This window comes from Schistocerca gregaria, chromosome 3 (genome assembly GCF_023897955.1).
Source record: "Schistocerca gregaria isolate iqSchGreg1 chromosome 3, iqSchGreg1.2, whole genome shotgun sequence".
NCBI classification, from domain to species: domain Eukaryota; kingdom Metazoa; phylum Arthropoda; class Insecta; order Orthoptera; family Acrididae; genus Schistocerca; species Schistocerca gregaria.
The window spans coordinates 766,025,854-766,048,724 of NC_064922.1; the positions used below are offsets into that span (position 1 = coordinate 766,025,854).

The window sequence follows — 22,871 nt, forward strand, 5'->3', positions numbered from 1 at the left end:
GGGTCATCTCGCGGTGTCGTGTGACATCTTCTGGCTGCTGCTGTGGCCGCGCTGCCCTCTGGACCCGTGAATCTTGGGGAAGAGAGACTGACAGATCATCATGTATCTGACAGAGGCAAAGTTGATTTTGATGGTGGCGCGCCGCAAACCGTCAGGACCTTAAAGACGATACATTCAAGCGCTAAGTCGACGGACGATCTCGCCTCCGCTCACCGCCTCCTGCCGTCAAAAACCTTGTATAAGACTAAATCATGCGGCTCGAAGCAATACTTGCGGCCATCCATCGGCGCTGGATGTTGAGGAGGCTGGAGCATTGTGCGATGACGGCGGCCGCGAAGCAATTCCGCCGGCGATAGCCCATCTCACGGGTGCGCACGATATGAGGCGAGAAAAAGTTGCAGTGCTTGATCCCTTGTGTGTGTAGAACGAAATTTTGCCGTCTGACAAAACGTTCCGTTTGGCCGTTTGACTGTGGGTGGAACTGTGCTCTAGTTACATCATGTGTGCCAGTGCGTTCACGGAATGCTTCAAATTCATTTGCTGTGAACTGAGGGCCTTTGTCTGACACTGTAACCTCAGGTAAACCTTCGAGGCAAAAAATCGATGGCAACACCTGAATTGTGCTACGTGACGTGACGTCCAGTTCATTGGCACAGCAAAAGGAAATTTGCTTTATGAGTCAACCACAATCAACTAACGGGTATTCCAAAAAGGTCCAGCAAAAGTCTAGGTGCAAACATTGCCATGGCGATTGCGACTTAGGAGAAGCTGAGAAGTTTTGTGGTGGAGCAGACTTGTTTTCCGCACATGCGTGACACTGTGACGTCATCTGTTCTGTTTGGACGTCCATACCCTGCCAGGTACAGTGTCGACGCGCTAACTGTTTCGTACGAACAATCCCCCAGTGTCTGTAGTGAAGTAACTGCAACACCTCTTGTTGAAATACTTGGCCGGCCGCGGTGGTCTCGCGGTTAAGGCGCTCAGTCCGGAACCGCGCGACTGCTACGGTCGCAGGTTCGAATCCTGCCTCGGGCATGGATGTGTGTGATGTCCTTAGGTTAGTGAGGTTTAAGTAGTTCTAAGTTCTAGGGGACTGATGACCAAAGATGCTAAGTCGCATAGTGCTCAGAGCCATTTGAACCATTTGAAAAATTTGAGGGATCTACTCACTTGACTGTCCGCTGTCATTTTGAACAAGAATTATACCTTTCTGTACAGCTTTGTCGCAATAAAAAATTCCTTACTCTAAGCAGAGAACGAGGCCAAGATTTGCGAATGTAAGTAAGCAAATGTTCAAATCTGAATCAGCTTCTGTGGCCTGTGCAATTATTCTATAGTTCAGCGGAAACGATTGAAGCAATTCAGAATACTGAGCATCGATGTGACAACAAGATGCAGCAGGAAGGTCAAAGTCGGTATCGGGGCAAATCGGAAGACGGGAAAGTGCGTCCGTATTACCATGTTGAGCCGTCGGATGATACACAATCTGGTACTAGTATTGAGACAACAACAAAGCCCATCGTTGCAATTTTGGGCAATTCGTAAAGGAGCCGGTTTCTTCGGATGATTTGTGCAGCATTCGGCATGAACCGAATATAACAGTTCATTTTCTTTAAAACTGACTGTAATTCTATGATATTGCGAGGAACTGGCAAGTCTCTTATGGCTAACAAATGCGACTGAAGTGGATGTACACCCTGAGTGTTTATGACATGACCAAGATGCTGTAACTCAGGTTTAAAAAAATCACACTTGTCCAGTCTACAATTGAGTCCTGCGTCATGTAACACGGAACAAAGCACGTAAATTTGCAATATGTTCTTCAGGTGTACGAACTCCTACTTCAATATCGTCCAAATAGTTTGAACAGTGTGGCACTTGTGCAGTCAGCTGCTCCAAATAGTGTTGGAAGAGGGCGTGTGTTGAATTACTGCCACAAGGCAAATGCCAATATTTAAACAAGCGCATATGAGTATTGAGTACACAGTACTTAACTTTGAGATTTACAGGTAGTAATCGCAAATGAGGGGAGAGGTATAATATAATTTAGAGTCTTTGGCTATGTGTAATGTTCCTGAAAGTTGGCACACGTCGCTAATACTGCTCGGCGAATCCTGACCACTGTTGTCTGTATATGGAGCCGATCTGAGCCGGCCGAAGCTCTTTTTTTTCCTTTATTGTATTTCGATTCCCCCCCCGAAGGGGTCGGAGTGGCAGCAGCTTATTACGCTGCTCTGCAGCCTACACACTTTTAAAATGTGAGGAGAAGTTAAGAAACAATAAAAACAGGCGATAAAACGGGGACTTAAATTGTAAAACGGCGGAAAATTGGGGAAAATTGAAACATGAAGCAAGCAGTTGGCAAAGCGAATAAAAATACACAGGATGCAGACAGGTAACATAGTAGACATACAATTAAAAAACGCCGAGGCTCGCAGGAGGAGTGCTTATATTCACTTCTTGCAGGGGGCGCTCCTGACGCTGCTCGGTCCTTGTCAGCGGGCTGCTGTCTGACGTTTCCTCACCACCTTCTCTGGTTTTCCGTTCTTCACCTTCGTTCCGGAACTTGTTGTTATGCCAGAACACACGATCGGACAAAATGGGGGTGAGGAGTCAGTGGAAAGTTGGGCAAAGGTGTGAAGCGGAGTGTGGAGAACTATCCAACACCCTCAAAAATGAATCAAATAAATAAATAAAGATCTTACATCCTACCCCTCCAATAGCTGAGCGCAGACAGAGCCATTTTCCTGCCGATTCTAAGTGGGGGATAGCAGGGAAAGTGGTGAAGAGGCGAGGAATGGGCGTGGTGAGGTCATGGGACGTTGCTGCACCTACTCCCCAGGGAGTGGAAGTTGGGGACAGCCGCCATCTTGAATAAATTTGGCAAAAATGCAGGGTGGGCTGATTTCACCCATACCCCACTACTCCTGAGATGGGGTAAGCAGTGAGATATTCATGAGGTTAATTTACATACATTTCCTTTCCGTGTACACAGGGTGGGGGGAGGTGGTGAAAGCTCTCTGAAGATGACAGTGCACTACGACTGCAGCCGGCCGGATGATAGCAGTTCTAAGACGGAAGCTGCAAATCTTATCGTGAGATGGGGAATAGTGTCGCCACTAAAACTCCTGAGCTGGATGTTGTGTTTTGTGTGTTTTCCAGCAACTGGTTTTTGTGTGGCTGCAGTGTGTTGGCAGTCTCGTGTGTGTGTTGTATGAGCCATGTTTGCTGGAGCCTGTGTTGTTGTTGTGGTGTTGGTATTTTCGAGTTTTGGTTGTTGTGGTGGACTCCTCTGGGGCCTGTGTTCCCTGTGTAGATGCATTTTTCTTGTCCGCTTACATTTTGGAGTCTGTCTCTCGTGCTGCTGGTTCGTGTTGTGAACTATTTCCCATGTTGAACAAAGTGTGGGTTCAGTTTCTTGTGTTGGTTGTATGCACTGTCACTACCATGCTATGCAAAGAACCAGCGAATGAGACACCACTCCTCACTAGTTGTGAGCAGATTTTTGGAATAACTCTTGTTATCCGTTTTTTTCCATTTCTGCACCTCAATGCTTCCTTGTATGTAATCCACGACTTGTAGATGGCCATGTGTGAACCTCAACAGTTGGCGTAAATCGTGTGTCTGTCTTTTCAGAGTATACTGTCGAATGTAGTGGCTGCCAGTATATTTGCGGCAGCAGGGTGCCAAGCCACAGCACCTGGCTGCAAGTCCAAACCTCTGGTAGTGGTGGCACTTTAGGAGTATGACCATTGGTTCCAAATTTCCGTCCATATGTAAGAGGTGATTTACCGTGTAAGAAGTCGCAGGCTCGACAGTATTGCCTAACTTCACAAGGTACAAGGTAGTTTTGGAGTGCTCTGCGTATACAAAACCCCATCATTCGTTTCATGCTCTTGCAGTTACATATGAGTTACCCGAGTTCTGTTTGTACTATCATATGTAAGGTTCGTGCGACAATACCTTTGTTACATACTGCTGTATCTTTCCATCAGACGTTCTCTTGGTGTGGTATCCTATTTTATTTTACTTAAGTATATTCAACACGTTGCTGTAATCTGTTCCTCTTGAATGTACAGTGTAGTGTATTCCCTCAAGTGTGAGGGTGAGTAAGAGGACTGCGCCTGCTCATTGTGTGGTGTTTACGCGACTCAGGTCACCGTAGTTGCGAATCATGCCTGGTGGGAACCTAATCACTGTTCTGTGCTAGACACTTGTAGATCTGTGTTGTGCCTGATCGTTATGTTACTATTGCTTTGGTCGTCTAGGGTTGGCAACGTTTTACCATTTCTAGTTGAGCATGAAAGCTCATCTGAGTCATTTCTTGGCCTGTTTTCGTGGTCACAGTGGATTTGTTCTTGTTAGGCATTAGTTTTGAGTGTGGGAACTTACAGTGTAATCATTGTTGCGTCTTTATGTAGCATGATTGTACTGGGTGTGCCACTCCCACCTGCTTCGTTGAGTTCTTGGCGGTTGGGAAGTGAGACATCAGTGTTGGGGGAGAGTGGGGGGGGGGAGGAGATCACCCTTCACTTCCGCCTCTGACACCTGCTTCTTGTTGTGGTAAGGATAAACTTGAGTTGGCGGCCTGACATAGTCCTAGCATTTGGGATTTGCTATTTCGGATTCTCAAGTAATTGTATTATACACCAACCTAAGTGATAAAAAGGCCTAGTCCTAAAGACGCAAGGGAGCACGGATAGAAGAGGGAAAGCCTACAGTGGGCGGGGTGACCAAAGGTGAACGAGCCCCTGACATTGGAGGCCCCCTGCCAAAACATGGGAGAGTCCCGCTGTGGAGTTGCAACGTAGGCTGCGGAAGCTGCGGGTCGAAGACTCTTGTCCACTGAGCGGTAGAAAAGCAACTACTATGTCTTCAAGGAGCTGTCGCCGATTCTGCTACTTCGTCGGCAGCTGCCTATTCATGCTCTGTTGCCGCTGCCGCTTCAGGTCGCTGCTATCTGCCGCAGGGCGCAGAGTCGTCAGCACGTCCTCTCGGGCCGGCTGTCTCGCCGCGTCACCGTTCTGCCCGCAAGCACCGTTGTGTTACGGGATGTTGTTTGCACTGGCCGCAGCTGCGACCTGCGACTTAAAGCGGCGGGTAGTGCAGAGCTCGTGGGTCGATGCGGAGAAGTCTGTACGCTAATTTACGTTATCACAGATTTTTCCGCTTTTTTTCTACCGCAGAAAACAGTCGGGGAGACAAAACGTGTTTGGAAACGAAGGAGATCATGTTAAGAGAAGGGGAGTAAAAAAACTAATCAATGGTGAATATACACAAAAAAGTTTTGCATTACCCTGCTTCCTATAACTCCTGAAGATACGTTGACTGTGATGTTGTAACACAGACACAGTCCCTTTGCCTGTTCAGAGATGTCACTAAACCCGCGACAGAGATGTAAACAACCATTCATGAGCAGCACCTATTAAATGGACAACCGCTCAGTTCCAGTCATTCCACCACGGCTCATGCTGCCTGCAGTTCAACCACACCTAGACGGTCAATGCCGCGGTTCGATCGCGGACTCATTGTTACATTGTGCCAGGAAGGGCTTTCAACAGGGGAAGTGTGTCTCGGCCTCGGCGCCAGGGCCGTAGCAGAGAGCGCGTGAAGCATCAAAGCGACGGAGCGGAGCGACACGGGGAATCGAGGCGCAGGCGAGGGCGACCACAGGAAGGACTCATGTGTCTGACAGCGGAGCAGACGCTGCTTGAAGCGGTCTAGTGTTGTCTTTGTCGCAGAGTGGTTGGTTGCTGGATGTGCGCGTTTTTACCAAGCAACAAAACATTCCCGGCAAAGATACTCGTTGTTGCTATGAGGCAAAGAGCTAAAACCGGCTGAAATTCAAATGTGCTTAGCTATATATTTTCCCAGCCAAAGATAATAATTAGAAAGAATCATTTTGAAACATTTTACGACCGGACGTAGTACTAGTGACAAACGACGCTGTTCTGCGTATACTGTTGCTACAGAAATTTAATTCTTCCTGGCTAACCACGTCCTCTGAATGTGGGCCATATTCGGAAATATGCAGCAAAATATTTTTGACAATCGACGAATATCTGGCTAAAAAGTATACCTGCCTCACCAAAACTTCGGAAGTAGCAACGTAGTCCAAAATAAATAGCCAAATACTTCTGACAAGCAAGGAATATACATGTCACTCGTGCCCCTTTTACCGGCAGCAGTTTAAGCCGTATTCATAGGATCCTGCCTAACCATATCCTTGAACATCGCGACGTATTAGGATAAAACGGCCAAATATTTGTCACAAGTTGTTGTGTACTTCAGTCCAGAGACTGGTTTGATGCAGCTCTCCGTGCTACTCTATCCAGTGCAAGCTTCTTCCTCTCCCAGTACCTACTGCAGCCTACATCCTTCTGAATCTGCTTAGTGTATTCATCTCTTGGCCTCCCTCTACGATTTTTGCACTCCACACTGCCCTCCAATATTAAATTGGTGATCCCTTCATGCCTCAGAACATGTCCTACCAACCGATCCCTTCTTCTAGTCAAGTTGTGCACAAACTCCTCTTCTCCCCAATCCTATTCAATACCTCCTCATTAGTTATGTGATCTACACATCTAATCTTCACCATTCTTTTGTAGCATCACATTTCGAAAGCTTCTATTCTCTTCTTGTCTAAACTATTTATCGTCCACGTTTCATTTCCATGCATGGCTACACTCCATACAAATACTTTCAGAAACGACTTTCTGACACTTAAATCTCTACTTGATCTTAACAACTTTATCTTCTTCAGAAACGCTTTCGTTGCCATTGCCAGTATACATTTTATATCCTCTGTACTTCGACCATCATTGGTTATTATGCTCCTCAAATAGCAAACCTTATTTACTACATTAAGTGTTCTAATTCCCTCAGCATCACCCGATCTAATTCGATTAAATTCCATTATCCTCGCCGGCCGGTGTGGCCGTGCGGTTGTAGGTGCTTCAGTTTAGAACCGCGTGAGCGCTACGGTCGCAGGTTCGAATCCTGTCTCGGGCATGGATGTGTGTGATGTCCTTAGGTTAGTTAGGTTTAAGTAGTTCTAAGTTCTAGGGGACTAACGATCGCAGAAGTTGAGTCCCATAGTGCTCAGAGCCATTTGAACCTCCTTTTAAGAGAAATGCTGTATCTCCTCGTTTTGCTTTTTTGGTGTTCATCTTATACCCTCCTTTAAAGACAGTATCCATTCCGTTCAGCTGCTGTGCCGGGTCCTTTGTTGTCTCTGACAGAATTACAATGTCATCGACGAACCTCAAAGTTTTTATTTCGTCTCCACGGATTTTAATTCCTACTCCAAATTTTTCATTTGTTTCCTTTACTGCTTGCTTAATATACAAATTGAATAACATAGGAGATGCATCCCTTTCATGCCCCTCGACTCTTATAACTGCCATCTGGTATCTGTACAAATTGTAAATAGCCTTTCGCTCCCTGTATTTTACCCCTGCTACATTCAGAATGTGAAAGAGGGTATTCGAGTCAACATTGTCAAAAACTACAAATGCTGGAAACGTAGGTTTGCCTTTCCTTAATCTTTTTTCTAAGAAAAGTCGTAAGGTCACTATTGCCTCACATGTTCCAACATTCCTACGGAACCCAAATTGATCTTCCCCACAGTCGGCTTCTACCAGTTTTTCCATTCGTCTGTAAAGAATTCGTGTCAGTATTTTGCAGCCGTGGCTTAATAAACTGATAGTTCGGTAATTTTTACGTCTGTCGACACCTGCTTTCTTTGGGATTGGAATTATTATATTCTTCTTGAAACCTGAGGGTATTTCGCCTATCTCATACATCTTGCTCACCAGATGATAGAGTTTTGTCAGAGCTGACTCTCCCAAGGCTATCAGTAGTTCTAATGGATTGTTGACTATTCCCGGGGCTGTATTTCGACATAGGTCTTTCAGTGCTCTGACAAACTCTTCACACAGTATCATATCTCCCATTTCATCGTCATCTATATCCTCTGCCATTCCCATAATATTGTCATCAAGAACTAGCCCTTTTACAGACCCTCTATATACTCCTTCCACCTTTCTGCTTTCCTTTCCTTGCTTAGAACTGGGTTTCCATCTGAGCTCTTGATATTCATGCAAGTGGTTCTCTTTTCTCCAACGGTCTCTAAATTTTCGTGTATGCAGTTTCTATTTTACCTCTAGTGATATATGCCCCTACATCCTTACATTTGTCCTCTAGCCATCCCTGCTTAGCCATTTTGCACTTCCTGTCGATCTCATTTTTGAGATGTTTGTATTACTTTTTGCCTGCTTCATTTACTGCAGTTTTCTATTTTCTCCTTTCATCAGTTAAATTCAGTATCTCTTCTTGTTACCCAAGGATTTCTATTAGCCCTCCTCTTTTCACCTACTTGATCCTCAGCCGCCTTCACTATTGCATCTCTCAAAGCTACCCATTCTTCTTCTACAGTATTTCTTTCCCCAATTCTTGTCAATAGTTCCCTAATGCCCTCCATGAAATTCTCTACAACCTCTGATTCCGTCAGTTTATCCAGGTCTCATCTCTTTAAATTCCCAAGTTTTTGCAGTTTCTTCAGTTGTAATCTACAGTTCATAATCAATAGATTGTGGTCAGAGTCCATATATTCCCCTGGAAATGTCTTGAAATTTAAAACCTGGTTCCTAAGTCTCTGTCTTACCATTACATAATCTATCTGAAATCTGTTAGTATCTCCAGTCTTCTTCCATGTATACAACCTTCATTTATCATTCTTGAACCAAGTGTTAGCTATGATTAAGTTGAGATCTGTGCAAAATTCTACCATCCGGCTTCCTCTTTCATTTCTTAGCCCCGATCCATATTCACCTACTACGTTTCCTTCTCTCCCTTTTCCTACTACCGAATTCCAGTCACCTATGACTATTAAATTTTCGTCTCCCTTCGCTACCTGAATAATTTCTTTTATCTCATCATACATTTCATCAATTTCTTCATGATCTGCAGAGCTAGTTGGCATATTAATTTGTACTACTGTAGTAGGCGTGGACTTCGTTTCTATCTTGGCCACAATAATGCGTTCCCTATGCTGTTTGTAGTAGCTTACTCGCACTCCTATTTTTTGTTCATTATTAAACCTACTCCTGCATTGCCCCTATTTGATTTTGTATTTCTAAACTTGTATTCACCTGACCAGAAGCCTTGTTCCTCCTGCTTCTGAACTTCACTAATTCCCACTATATGTAACTCTAGCCTATCATTTTCCCTCTCTAATCAGAGAGAAGACACAAAATCGAAGAAACTGATTCGTGAGAGAGCGTTCCCTAATATGCATGTACTACAGCATAATGTAGAACAGACTTCTGTCACATGTATAAAAACTCTTAGAATGTGTTACAAATACTAAGATGAAAAGTGAATTTTAGCGTAAAACAGGATGGAAACCTATGACCTGTCACTCCATAGTCCACAATCTGCAACACTACCGGCATGCTGCATCGAGGAAATGCAAACTGGGCTTTCGGTATTGTTCATCTTGGAGTCTCTTGAGGATCTATAGCTGATGCGTCGTTATTGACATTTAATTACAATAAACCGAACCGTGGTTGACTTGATATTTAATTACAAGAAATAGAATCGTGGTTGACTTTTCTGTGATAAAAGTTAAATGTTCCGTTGTCTTGTAACGCCACGTTGCAACCAAAACTGCGAAACACAAAAAACGAATGTGGTGTCTGCCGCACGAACGCATAGTGTGACACGTCATGTCGATGTCACCTCTTGGGCTGCGTTCACAGGGGCATCGACTACGGTCGTGAGACACCGGCCGCAGAGGTCGCCCGATGACGTAGGGCGGCAGCTTGGTCACGGTACGTCCGATCTCCTTCCTCAGTGTTTGATACGGTCAAGGAGATTAGGTTAGAATCCATTTTACGTACGGAGTAGGTTATATTTCAGCCTCCAAAGGTGGGATGGATATCGCGACGCCTCTGTGCTTCCAGATGAGTGCTGCAGTGCGGCATTTCCAAGTAAAAAGGTGCCGAACGCATGGAAATAAGTTACGTCTATATTGAAAAGACCGTGTCGACTACTGTACACTCTCTCAGTAGTTACTGAAATTACCATACAAGTCTTACAAATATATGAGATGAAGGGGAAAATGCCACGCCACAAAAGATAAAAGCGCTTTAACTTTGTAACATCACTTTCCTTCTCCCATCACCGGTTAGCGATTTCGAATCTAACATGCCGTACTTGACGTTTTTCACATTTATTCTTGTGTCTCATGAAAGTACGTGGTTCAGTGATGCACCACTTAAAGATCTCTCCAAAACTCGTTGTTCCGAGTATGGTTATTATGCTACAGTGGCCGGATATGCGACTTCGGCGAATAAGGCTTTTTGCCTTATAATGTTTGGATAAAATTTGTGTGTAGGTAAGCAAGTATTGTTTAACTAATGAAGGGTAGATTTGTGCTTTCACAGCAGCACACGTTATTCCAAAAATGGTGAAAATTGATGCAATACTGGGAATATATCGAGATTCTAGTAACGGAAATTTCAATACCTTTTAAACACTTGCCCTTTGGAGTTAAGAAAAGAAGTAACTACGCTTCATGTTGGCAGTGCTTTTTCAGCCTGAATACAGTTTTTAATAGAAGAAATCAATATATCACAGTGTATTTTAGAGCACATGCACGAAGCATAAATCCCAATTTTTCTGCAGACTAAATTTAATATTTCGTAGTATTTGGGATGCACGTGTGAAGATATTAGCCTTTAAATTAGTCCTTAAGGCTTTATAAATAGCGTCCAATATGTCACACAAAAGCTTTGAAATTGTACTTTTCGGAAGGTGGTGTAGGTTAAATATGGGAAAGATGTAACCGCCAGATGTTAGATATCGTAGTGTCATTTGTTTTACTTGTGCCAGGATTGCAACTTAAAGGTGAGTAACGGATTTTTTATTAGAGCTCGGATCACACATCTGCAACTACTCGAAATTAACTTTCGTTATCAGAAAATGTTTTCCGTATGAGTCTTCGGCTTTACATACTCGAGATGAGTAGTGGTGACCCTGAAACAAGAATTAAAAAAAATATGTTTTGCTGAATTTCTTTGAATTTGTGCAGATGCACGCCAACTAACCTTCAATGGCTGTCGGTCAGCATACGTGTGCACGACAGGCATAACACTTAGAATAAGATACTCTGAACAAGCTAAATAGCTAGTATGCAGTAATAATAATTTGATACTGTACCTTCCACAACCCAAAGAAGACCCACTACAGTAACTTTCAGCATAAAATATGCCATCCTTCGCAAATGAACAAATAGTTTCTTGAGGTTATAATTTACGCCTAAAATTTGCAATGAAGATTTTGCCTACTTGTGATTTCCAATAAACCTGAGAGTTCTGCCCATAGATTGCGAACTATATCGCATTTATGATTTTTTTATCCTCAGGAAGCCACAAACTCATTCTTTCTTGAGTTAGACCATACACCATTGTGAGAATGTCTGTCGATTTGACCGAAATCTATAAACATCTGTATTTGACCGACAGTCGTCCGAACTCAATATATTCAAACAATAAGATCGGCTACAATGTGACCGCGCACTTAGTGCCATACTGATTTGAAAAGATTGGCCGTCTTCAGCCGAGTGACAGCAGCCATAGTAAGCCGAGCGTGACGCTAGCTTCCCCCGATACGGATGCTCTTGCTATATAAGGTCTCTGGCTGAGAAAGTGCACATTGCCTGACAGCATAGCGAGTCTCACTGGTGGGAAAAAAGTTTGTTCTCAGAATATAAGATCTCGAGGTTCCTACAGTTGGTCGGCAAGTAGCGGAACAGCCAGATCTCGAAGCGTTCGTCTGGACAGATGAGTTGGCGGTTGGCGTCTGACAAAACAGGTGAGCGGTCCCGTATGCAAGCATACTGGAGAGCACCGACTGGGGCTATGCTTCTCAAGAATCTAGGACGAGCTCTTTTTGAGTGCACCTGCTGTACAGCGCTTATGTACTTACAGGAAGTAGAACAGCTACTATTACCATGCTATCCTGCAGTACGTCAGGGGTGCGGGTCGACAGATTAATGGCGACTGGCTGCTGGCAACTTGTGAAATTTGGGTGGAGGTCCTGTATGTATGGAGGACGGGGTAGCCACTGTTATCTCGGAGCAATGGAGCAACAGTAATTTGGCAAAGGCTCCTAGCCAGCCGAGCGGTAGTTGGCTGTTGACAAAACGACTGAGCCGTCCCGAAGGCTAGAAGCAGGATCCACCTGGCGTTGCCATGGTGTCAGTAAGTCGATTACTGGAGAGCACCGACTGGGGCGGCAATAAGGGCTACGCTTCTCAAGAAACTAACACGAGTTCTTTTTGAGTGTACCTGCTGTACGGCCTATTATGTGCTTACAGGAAACAAAATAGCTACTAGTGCTAAGCAGAGCACCTGGGCGGTGGTTCTGTACAAAGTTTTCCACTTTCTTACGCTGCATTTAACAGATTTTGTGTCTGGTCTTTTACGCTCTAATAATGTCTTTAAAAGATTTTGTGTGTGGTCCGTTGCACCTAGTTATGAATCTCCTGTATAGTATTATTTCTTGCAGTCATTGCAGTAGTATAGGGTGGAGCAAATTTGTACTGTGATTTTACGACGCACTTCTATCTGGAAAAGTATAGTCTTAGGAGTAAATTAACTTGACATTTATAGCTACGATATTAATTCAGATATTCAGTTCATTGTTCGTATGTGGGGTTCTGAGCACAACAAAGTAGAGTCCAATTATTCTGTGCATTATGTGGTCGGGGGACTAAATGTAATTTATTATATTTTATTTTTTGTGCCTTTAATATTGGGTTAGCACTCACAATGTTTTGTTTTGTTCATTGTGGATTCATTAAGAAAAACTTAATTAGAAAGAAATTTTCGCTGTGCAGCGACGTGTGTGCTGATATGAAACTTGTGACATATTCAAACTTTGTGCCAGACGAACAGTTGAGCTCTGGACCTTGCAAAAGAAACACGGTCAGGACACGTCGTGTGTCGTTCTTGGATAGATCAATAGGTAAGTGCTTGCCTGCGAAAGGGAAAGATCCCGAGTTCGAGTCGCAGTCGCCACACACTTTTAATCTACCAGGAAGTGTCATTTCATGGAATGTCGATAAGGTTCTGTTTTAATTGAACTGAATTGATTGTTTGAAATTATTTGTGGTATTCATGGTATCAGTAAAGTGTTTACTCTGATGAGAAGTGTATATGTCCCCATAGCACTCAGTCACTTCCAGTCCTCAAACAGCCTATGCTGCTGCTAACCCTTGTCCTTGTGAAAGAGCTTTCGTTTAATGCGCATTTTGTTGCGTATGATTGTTCACTTACTCTGTTTTTCGCAGAACTTTTAATTTATTGAAGGGAAATTAAACTCATTTGATTTACAGGACTTGTTTGAGCAGCAGGAGCGATATTGGTACCTTTATTTCAACTTACTTTACAGTTAGTGTGTCTCGTATTTTCTGCACAGAGGGTGGGATGTCCATATACAGGTGACACTCGTTTGCCATTGCGCGCGACACAGCCTACTCAGAGAGTAGTGGCACACTTTCGAGAAATAAAGATTTCTGTCAGAGTTCGTGATAGATATACAATACTGCTAAAGTTCTTTGTAGAAAATTCAAATAGTTCTGCATAATTTCGAGAGTAAAAAAAATAATACCTGGCAAAATTTTAATCTTGCAGAAGAAAAACTGCAACATTTGCGAAAAAATTAATAATCACAGTTATGAGTAATGCTCCAAGAGTTCTATAAGAAATCCTAATGACTTCTTTTTTGTGTAGGTAATACTTTATGAAATGATTGCGATACTGAGGAATCCATTTCCCCAGTTGTGTGAAGTTGGCACCCGATTATCTAGAAATACACATTTTCTTCAGTGTTCTTCGTACATATTCTATAGTTGTAGGGTTCTCTGTAAATAGTTTCAGAATGTCTGTAGAATTTGGCGAAAAAATTGTGATCATAGTTGTGAACAGCTGAACAGATGTTAAGCTGGCAACCGATTTCCGGGAAATATACATTTTTTCGAAGTTATTTATAGATATGCTGTAGTTCTAGAGTTCACTGCACAAACTTTGAATAGTTCTGTAAAATCTCGAGAGGAAAATTGTAATCACATTTATGAATGGTTGAGTAACTGTGAAACTGGCACCCGACATTTCTTTCAGAGTTCTCGGTAGCTATGATATAGTTCTAGACTTCTCTGTATTAAATCTGAACACTAATGCAGAATTTAGCGAAGAAAACACCAGTATTCGGGAAATCTTAGTGTTGTAAATAATTATTTATCAATTTGCGAAACTAAAATTGTGCGCACGATTCTGAATAGCTCATCAACAGCTCAACAGAAAACCTAAATGACATTTTTTCCTCAGGTAATAGTTTATGGCATAAGAGAAATAATGAGGGACCCATATTCACTATGGAAAACATACGAAATCGCACTAGATTTCTGATGACCGTTCCGATCATAGTTCTGGATAGCACACTAAGAGTTTGATCGAAAAACGTAATGTAATTTATTGTGAAGATAATCGTTTAAAACTGCAATAATGTAGGACTCGTTTCACGAGCTCATAGGTTTTCGATCAGAAGCTGAGCTTCGCTGACCTAGTTGTGATCGGTGCATGTAGGTTCAAGCCGGCACACATCGTGTGGACTATCGTTATGTATCAGAGTGCTGACTACCTCAGCAATTTAATTGTAATCGCCATTTTTGCCTCTACGTATTGCGTTGAATTACAAATATTCTCATTTGATTTGATATTCTTTGCTACAACTAAGTACCGCTGTCTCTATAATGTGCTTCCATGAACTTCTGTTACTTTACTGTTCGATACATACTGGGATTTTCCCATATTTAGCAATATATATGCCATTTATTTCCCAGAGGAGCTCTGATGCGTCATACAGGTCAAGCAGAGAATATCAAATTAAATCAAAATAGTTATATTACAACGCAAGCAGACGCAAAAATTGCGACTACTATTAGACTGCTGAGAGTGTCAGCAGTCGGATACATAATGATTGTTGACACGATGTGTGCTGGCTTGTACCTACATGCACCGATCACAACTAGGGCAGCGAAACTCAACTTCCGATCGAAAACTTATATGTTCGTTAAGCGGGTCCCACGCTACTGCAGTTTTAAACTATTATCTCCACAAGAAATTACATTACGTTTTCCGACAAAACTCTTGGGTGCTATCCAGAACTGTGATCGGAACTGTCATCAGAACTCTACTGCAATTTCGTATATTTTTCGTAGTGAATATGGGTGCCTCAGTATTTTGCTTATCTCTTAAACTATTATCTGAGAAAAAAAATGTAATTTAGGTTTTCTGTAGTACGCACACTTAGGGAGTTATTCAGAATTGTGATCACAATTTCACTTTTGCAAATTGATAAATAATTTATTTATGTTAAGATTTCCCGAATATTGGTGTTTTCTTTGCTAAATTCTGCAGAACTGTTAAAATTAAGTATAGATAAGTCTAGAACTGTAGCATATTTACCAATAACTCTAAAAAAATTTTTGATTTTTCGAATGTTGGTTGCCAGCTTCACAGCTATTCAACCATTCATAAATGAGATAATAATTTTTCTCCAAAATTTAACAGAACTATTCAAAACTTGTGCTGCGAGATCTAGAACTATAGCATATCTATAAGTAACTACGAAAAAAATGTATATTTCTCGAACATCAATTGCCAACTTCATAGCCATTCAGCTATTCAGAATTTTCGCCAAAGTGATTAATATATTTACAGAGTACTCTAGGACTATAGAATATCTACCAATAACTCTGAAAAGAAGTTACATATCTCGAAAATCGTGTGCCAACATCTCACAGCTGGGGAAATGGGTCCCCCATTACTGTAGTTACCTCATAAAGCATTACCTGCACAAAAAATGTCGTTAGGGTTTACTGTAGAAGTCGTGGAGCACTATTCAGAATTGTCATTGTTAATAATTTCGTAAATGTGGCTATTACTTTTTTCGGTGAGTTTAAAATTTCCCGAAATATTGTTGTTTCCTCGAAAAATTCTGCAGAACTATTCAGATTTTGTACATAAAGCTTTAGAAATACAGTGTACCTATCAGGGACTCAGTGTTTATACAACCACAGATAGCATAACAAATTTTATATACACTTGCTACTGCCTTGTGTGACATAAAATAAGTTTTATATATTTGATCATCTTCATGTAACAACAAAAGAGACACATTCAAATTCACAAGGTTTTGCAGTTAGGGTTTTGTTGTGTTTAAAAGAAAGAACAGGAAAACATCAAGTCCCTTAAATCTCTTTCTTCTTTCTTCTGACAATCGCAGAAAGGCTTATACTTGACGTCTATTCGATGTAAGTAGAAATGAGTTGAAGCATGACTCGTATCCATTCATACCAAAGTAGTTATCCAACATTTTCAAAGGCATATAACGTACCTTTTTTCAAAGAGGGATAATTGGAAAGTATACCAAGAATGAAGTATTTTCATAATTTATTTAGTTAAATACTTATTTTTCGCGCTTATGGCATTAAATATAAATTTCTAATTGGTTTCGAGAGTTTGATAACTTGTGCTACCCTGAAAATTATTGTTTAAATAAATGAACATTTTTTAATTTAAATTTGTGGAAACTCTAACTCTCTCCTGAGTTAATGACTTTCATTTTAGGCATGTACTGTCACTTGCCAGAAGTATTGATCTGATGCAAATATTTTTCATTATTTGTTAGTGTACTTTGAATGATAATCAGCCCAACATTAGCCTAGACGAATATGTGGAAACTGGCTAAAATCGAGTCTCATACTGGGCAACAGAACCGACAGGAAGATCATTGACTCGTTTCATTCAATATCCAAAACTTCAGCGTCTGTATCAATTGTCATTTGGTAATTCCCACATTGTGGGTACATTCGAAAGGAATCAATGAATAATAGTCCAACCAACACGTAAAACGCCATTCGGCTGCTTCCACTGTTTTCATTCGCTTGCTCTCACAGACTGGTTTGACTCAAAACAATAAATGAGCAGTCTGACCAATACATGAAGCTATAACCGAATGAGTCGATAGTTTCGCAACAACCGACTGAATTATTTTCGTACAGATGTTTCCATCGGTATTGACCATAGTACCAGGAGATCAAAAAGTCAGTATAAATTTGAAAACTGAATAAATCACGGAATAATGTAGATAGCAATAATTAGCATAACAAAGTAAGGCAAAGCAAAGATGATGTTCTTTGCAGGAAATGCTCAATATGTCCACCATCATTCCTCAACAATAGGTGTAGTCGAGGAATAATGTTGTGAATAGCACTGTAAAGCATGTCCGGACTTGTGGTGAGGCGTTGGCGTCGGATGTTGTCTTTCAGCATCCCTAGCGATGTCGGTCGGTCACGATACACTTGCGACTTCAGGTAACCCCAAAGCCAATAATCGCACGCTCTGAGGTCTCAGGACCTGGGAGGCCAAACATGGCGAAAGTGGTGGCTAAGCACACGATCATCGACAAACGACGCGCGCAAGAGATCTCTCACTCGTCTAGCAATATGGGGTGGCGCGCCATCCTGCATAAACATCGTACGTTCCAGCAGGCGTTTATCAGCCAGGATGGGGATGATGCGATTCTGTAACATATCGGAGTACCTCTCACTCATCACGGTAGCAGTTATAAAACCAGAATCACGCATTTCCTCGAAGAAACCAGGCCCGATAACGGTAGATGTGGTAAATCCAACCCATACCGTGACTTTCTTGTCATGCAATGGTGTTTCCACGGTAGTTATAGGATTTTCGAAGCCGAAATTCTGCAGTTGTGTGCGTTGACAGACGCTCGGAGCGTGAAATGAGCTTCGTCGGTCCACAGCACGTTACTGAACCAATCGTCATCTTCCGCCATGTTTTGAGACCCACACCGCATATGCCCTCCGCTTCACTAAATCGCCAGGTAACAGTTCACGATGCCGATGGATTTTGTACGGATTGCATCGGAGTGTACCCCTAAGTGCCAACCAAACAGTAGTGTATGGAATGCCGGTGTGACGTGCGACTGCACGAGCGTTGAATTCCCCGTGCATACACGAACCCGCTATACAGTCTCCATTTCTTCCTGAACTGTCTCAGCAGCATTACGCCTTGCGCTCGGTCGGCCACTACGGGGTCTTCGAAATCATTCTCGCCACAGCTGCATTTGTCAACGGACCTTTACCCGTTCGAATCCCCTTCCTATGGCGATGGGATCGTAACGCTGAACTAGCACATTCCCCATTGTGATAATACAGCTTCACTAAAAGCGTCTTTTCAGGTAATGTCAACATGCTGCGACTGCTAGCGCATCTGATTCTCTCTCTCATTACAGCTCCTTTTATACACGATTGTCATGCGCAGTCACTGACGTTTTCCCAGCGGCATGTGTCGAACATTTTGTGAACTTTGGTTTTTTTGTTGTAATAAAACCCCATGCCATTCCCAGCATGTGTGTCAATTTGTACATCTCTGTCTAGATTATTCCGTGATTTATTTAGTTTTCTAATTTATAGTAACTTTTTGATCAGCCGGTACAATGCGCGGTGTAGACCTGCATGATACCAACTGCAGCTGCAGATTTAGATTTCACGTTTGAGCAAAGACATACACTTTTCTGAAAAGCGTACCTTGGTTTTGGTTATTGCTTTAATTTCGCTATAAAGTCAATTATTATTTCAAAATTCGGACTCTCTGTCTCTCTCTCTCTCTCTGTCTCTCTCTCTCTCTGCTCTGCTCTCCTTGAATTAATCCCACACACTTTAACAGATGCAGGGGTACGAAGCGTCCGAGCATTTCCGTTGTGATATATTAACAAATGGCGTCTTCTTTTGCTGTTTAACTTTCTACATTTATCTAGAGCATTTTGTGTCTGTTGCTCAGCAAGAAACCTTTCTGTGTCCAGAGTTAATACACATGGAACGCAATAGGTAAGACATACAAAGAAGGATTAAAAAGTTTATGAAACAGCTATTGTGCCATATTTCAAAAGAGGAAGTCATCTGGTTTACATTTTTTTCTTCCGTTTTATTTGCGCCCCCACTTCCCTCTCCCACTCCTCCTCCCAACCCTCTCTCTGCCTTTTGCGCTAATCTCGGACATACACAAAACTGGAACACGAAACGACCAACCAACTGCAGGTTGTCTATTGCCTTTTATCTTAACACGTTATGTGGTTGGTGTTACTTTCTCTTTCTTAGAGTCCTGCTTGTAGCACCCAGAACACGCCCCGCGACCAAACACATTGTCTCGACCTGCAGGTGGCGGTGGAGGCGGTGGGCAACATCCGCACGGTGGCGGGCCTGTGCCGCGAGCGGCAGTTCCACGCCAAGTACATGCTGGAGCTGGAGCCGGCCATCCGGCTCGCAAAGCGAAACACCTACGTGCGTGCAGCCGTCTTCAGCCTGGCGCGCAGCCTCGGGACCTTCACCTACGCCGTCTGCATCTACTACGGGGGCTTCCTCGTCGTCTCCGATAGCGTACCGTACGAAGACGTCTTCAAGTGAGTAGCAGTGAATGAAGATACAACACTGAATATTTGTATTACACAGTGTGGGGCTCCAAACTTTTTTCAAGTATCTGTTGTCAACTTGAAGATACTAATAATGAATTTTCATCTGGGCGATTTGGTACATTATTCTTGGCGGCCTCCTTGGTGCTGTTAGAGAAGAGTAGACTATATGCTGGAAGAATACTACATCAACAGCACAACGCAACACGTGTGTTCATCATAGTCACCTATATGAAACAGCTTTAAGTCATAAAGCTGCGGAGGAGGCCTGTAACCATGACGTAAACTTGAGGAGACTTACACCATTGCTGAATTGGTCGCTAGAATAAATGAAAAAAATGGTTCAAATGGCTCTGAGCACTATGGGACTCAACTGCTGTGGTCATTAGTCCCCTAGAACTTAGAACTACTTAAACCTAACTAACCTAAGGACATCACACACATCCATGCCCGAGGCAGGATTCGAACCTGCGACCGTAGCAGTCGCACAGTTCCGGACTGCGCGCCTAGAACCGCGAGACCACCGCGGCCGGCTAGAATAAATGATCATCCATTGTTAATAAATAGTAATTTACTGACGCGTTTCGGGGGAGCAGCACTTCATCGAAACATCAGAAAAAATAAAAGTCTTCGTACAAAACATGGAGTCAAATGTGTCAGCCGTACTCAGCATTCATTTGATTACTGATGCTGACGGATAACTCCTTACTTTGCGTGAAGACTTTTCTTTTTAATGTGTTCTAATGATGGACTGTCCCCGAAACGCGTCAGTACATTAGAATTTTTGAGCAGTAAGTGACCAGTGATTCCAGCAACCTATTCAGCAGTGGCGTAAACCTCCACAAGGTTCAATTTAAGACAGATGACGCGCAAGACGACCACCTGCCACACGAGTAAGTAAATGACGAACCTAAACAAGTACAAGTGAATCGTAACAAAAAGACGTGTTTCCAAAGCCTTGTTAATCGCTGGGATGAACTAAATTTTGTTGTGTCAAATGGAACTGTGCGCCTGGTCATGGATATAATGTATTGGTTAGTGAGGTTACTATTATTATTGCTATTATTGTTATTATTATTATACTAACTGAGTACCTGGCGTTGGGCAGGTGTGTGTTTGTTTCACTCTGTTATTAGTTCATCTACTCCTTCCCACTCCCCTTTGTGACCCAATCCTCCATAACCCACCCCCTCTGCCTGTCTACTCTACCCCCTCTGTCCACCTCCCCCTTCTCCTGTCCATCTCCTCCTGCTACTCTCTCTGTCCACCTACCCTCCCCTTATCTCCTTCCATCTGCTCCTCTGTCCATTTCCTCCTGCCCTCCTCTGTCATTCCTCCTCTGTCCATATTCTCCTTCCCTCTCTAACCTCCATCTCACCCTCCCCCTTCCTTTGACCATCTCGTCCTCCCCTTCTCTCTGCCCATCGCCTCCTCTCCCCCTCTCTGCACACCTCCTCCTCCTCTCTGTCCATTTCCTCCTCTTCCCTATCTTTGTCCATTTCCTCCTGCTCTGTTTATCTCCTCGTCCACCTCTCTCTGCCTTTCTCATCTTCCGTCTCTGTCCATCTCCTCCACTTCCCTTCGTCCATTTGCTCCTTTCCCCTCTATTTCCACCTCCCCCTCTCTTTGTTCATCACACTTCTCTATGTTTGTGTGCCAATCATCTTCTTCCCCCTCGCTATCTGTCCATTCTTCCCTTCCCTTCCTTTGTCAATTTACTCCTTTTCCTGTATCTTTCTGTCTCCTCCTACCTGTCTCTATGTCTATCTCCTCCTCCTCCTCCTATGTCTGTCTATCTGCTGCATTTCCCTTTCTCTGTCCATCTCCTCCCTCTCTATTCCCCCCCCCCCCCCCTCACTCTGTAAATTGATGTCCTCTGAGAGAAGGAAGATTTTTCTGTTGTGATAGAGAAAGAAACTGGAGTCGGTTTCGAAGAGATATGGGATCCAGAATCAGAATCAGAATTTAAAAGCGCTTCGGAGGACTTAAAATCAAATAAGAGAGAAGAGACAGACAAAATTTCATTAGCATTTGTAAAATCGATCGGGTAATTGGCAACAAAACGACTGTTGACGTTGGCGTGTAAAATTTACGAGTGTACCCCACATACCACTTGATTTTCGGGAATATATCATCCACACAATTCCGAAAACTGCAAGAGCTGACAAGTGCGAGAATTATCGCACAATCAGCCTCAGGGGAACGGCGTGGTGACGAAAGAAAATTTTGCTCAAATTCAGGATTTTGTTGCTCCATACTGGAACGTAATAGACAAATGATGTTTGTTGCAATGAATAAAGCATACATTTAAGTTTTTATTGGTAATGTTTTATTGAAAAATATTAGTATCTTTACAGTGTAATTGTGACATTCCTGAGACAGCTTTTAAAGGAGACAGATCGACGGTTGTCACTGCAACACCGTTTGTGGTTATCTGTGATATGAAATTATATCACCCTGATCCCTACAGATGTAATTTTAGTTCACCGTAGGGACATGAAAAAAATATTTAGGCGAAATTATAGATATTAGAAAGAAAATGATATTTTTTGGACATCTCTTTTTTTGGCTTAAAAAATACTAAATATCAACATAAAAAATTGGCTACGATTAACTGAAGAGAATTCAATTTGCTTAAAGGGAGACCAAACATCATTAACATTGGATGAAAATTTTAGTGTAGGCAACCACAACCATGCCGCAAAACGCTGTTAAAGTTTGACAAATATTTATCATATAAACAAAGGCACAAAACCTGTAACTTAGGGGATATCATCCATGCTACTTTGACGTGATAAGCCTTCATTTTCATCCTGGAAGCGCTTTTCATCGCTGAAAGCATCGCCGCTTGTGTCTCTATCTTCACAGAATCGGCGCATTTCATCACCGATTTTGATTTGAAGGGCATTTGTGACGTTCATTAACGCAGTATGGCCTACACTGAATAAACATAATGTCAAATTTGAAGCAATATTGACAACTTCGCTTCGACTGGATGTTGTTTCTGGTGTTTCGTTCACATTTTGAGTAAAATCGGCCAAACAACGTTCCAGCAATTCAGCTTTACTCAAATCGGTATAAATAACGGTGATGGCATCAATTCCGACTTGTGACAATAGCGTTTCGTGTTTATAACATTCCAATTCACTGTTTGCTTTAGCTTCAAACGGTCATAGACTCGTTAACTTTTGAAGTTTACGCATAATCAATTGAAGAATAATTCTTCAATATCTATACTTTCGAATTCGGTAACAAAAGAGTATCGTGTTTTTTCGACAGTCACCCTGTCGTTCCCCCTTAACATCTCATGC

At 42.6% G+C, this 22,871-nt stretch overlaps 1 protein-coding gene across 1 annotated transcript in view; it reads left to right on the top strand.

Moving 5' to 3' along the window:
* LOC126354017 (ATP-dependent translocase ABCB1-like) overlaps positions 1 to 22,871 on the top strand; it is a 282,194-nt gene that overhangs the window by 227,690 nt on the left and 31,633 nt on the right. Inside the window, exon 18 of the mRNA XM_050003340.1 lies at positions 19,310 to 19,551. Coding sequence (XP_049859297.1) covers positions 19,310 to 19,551 — 242 coding nt within the window. The remainder of the gene's footprint in view (positions 1 to 19,309; positions 19,552 to 22,871) is intronic.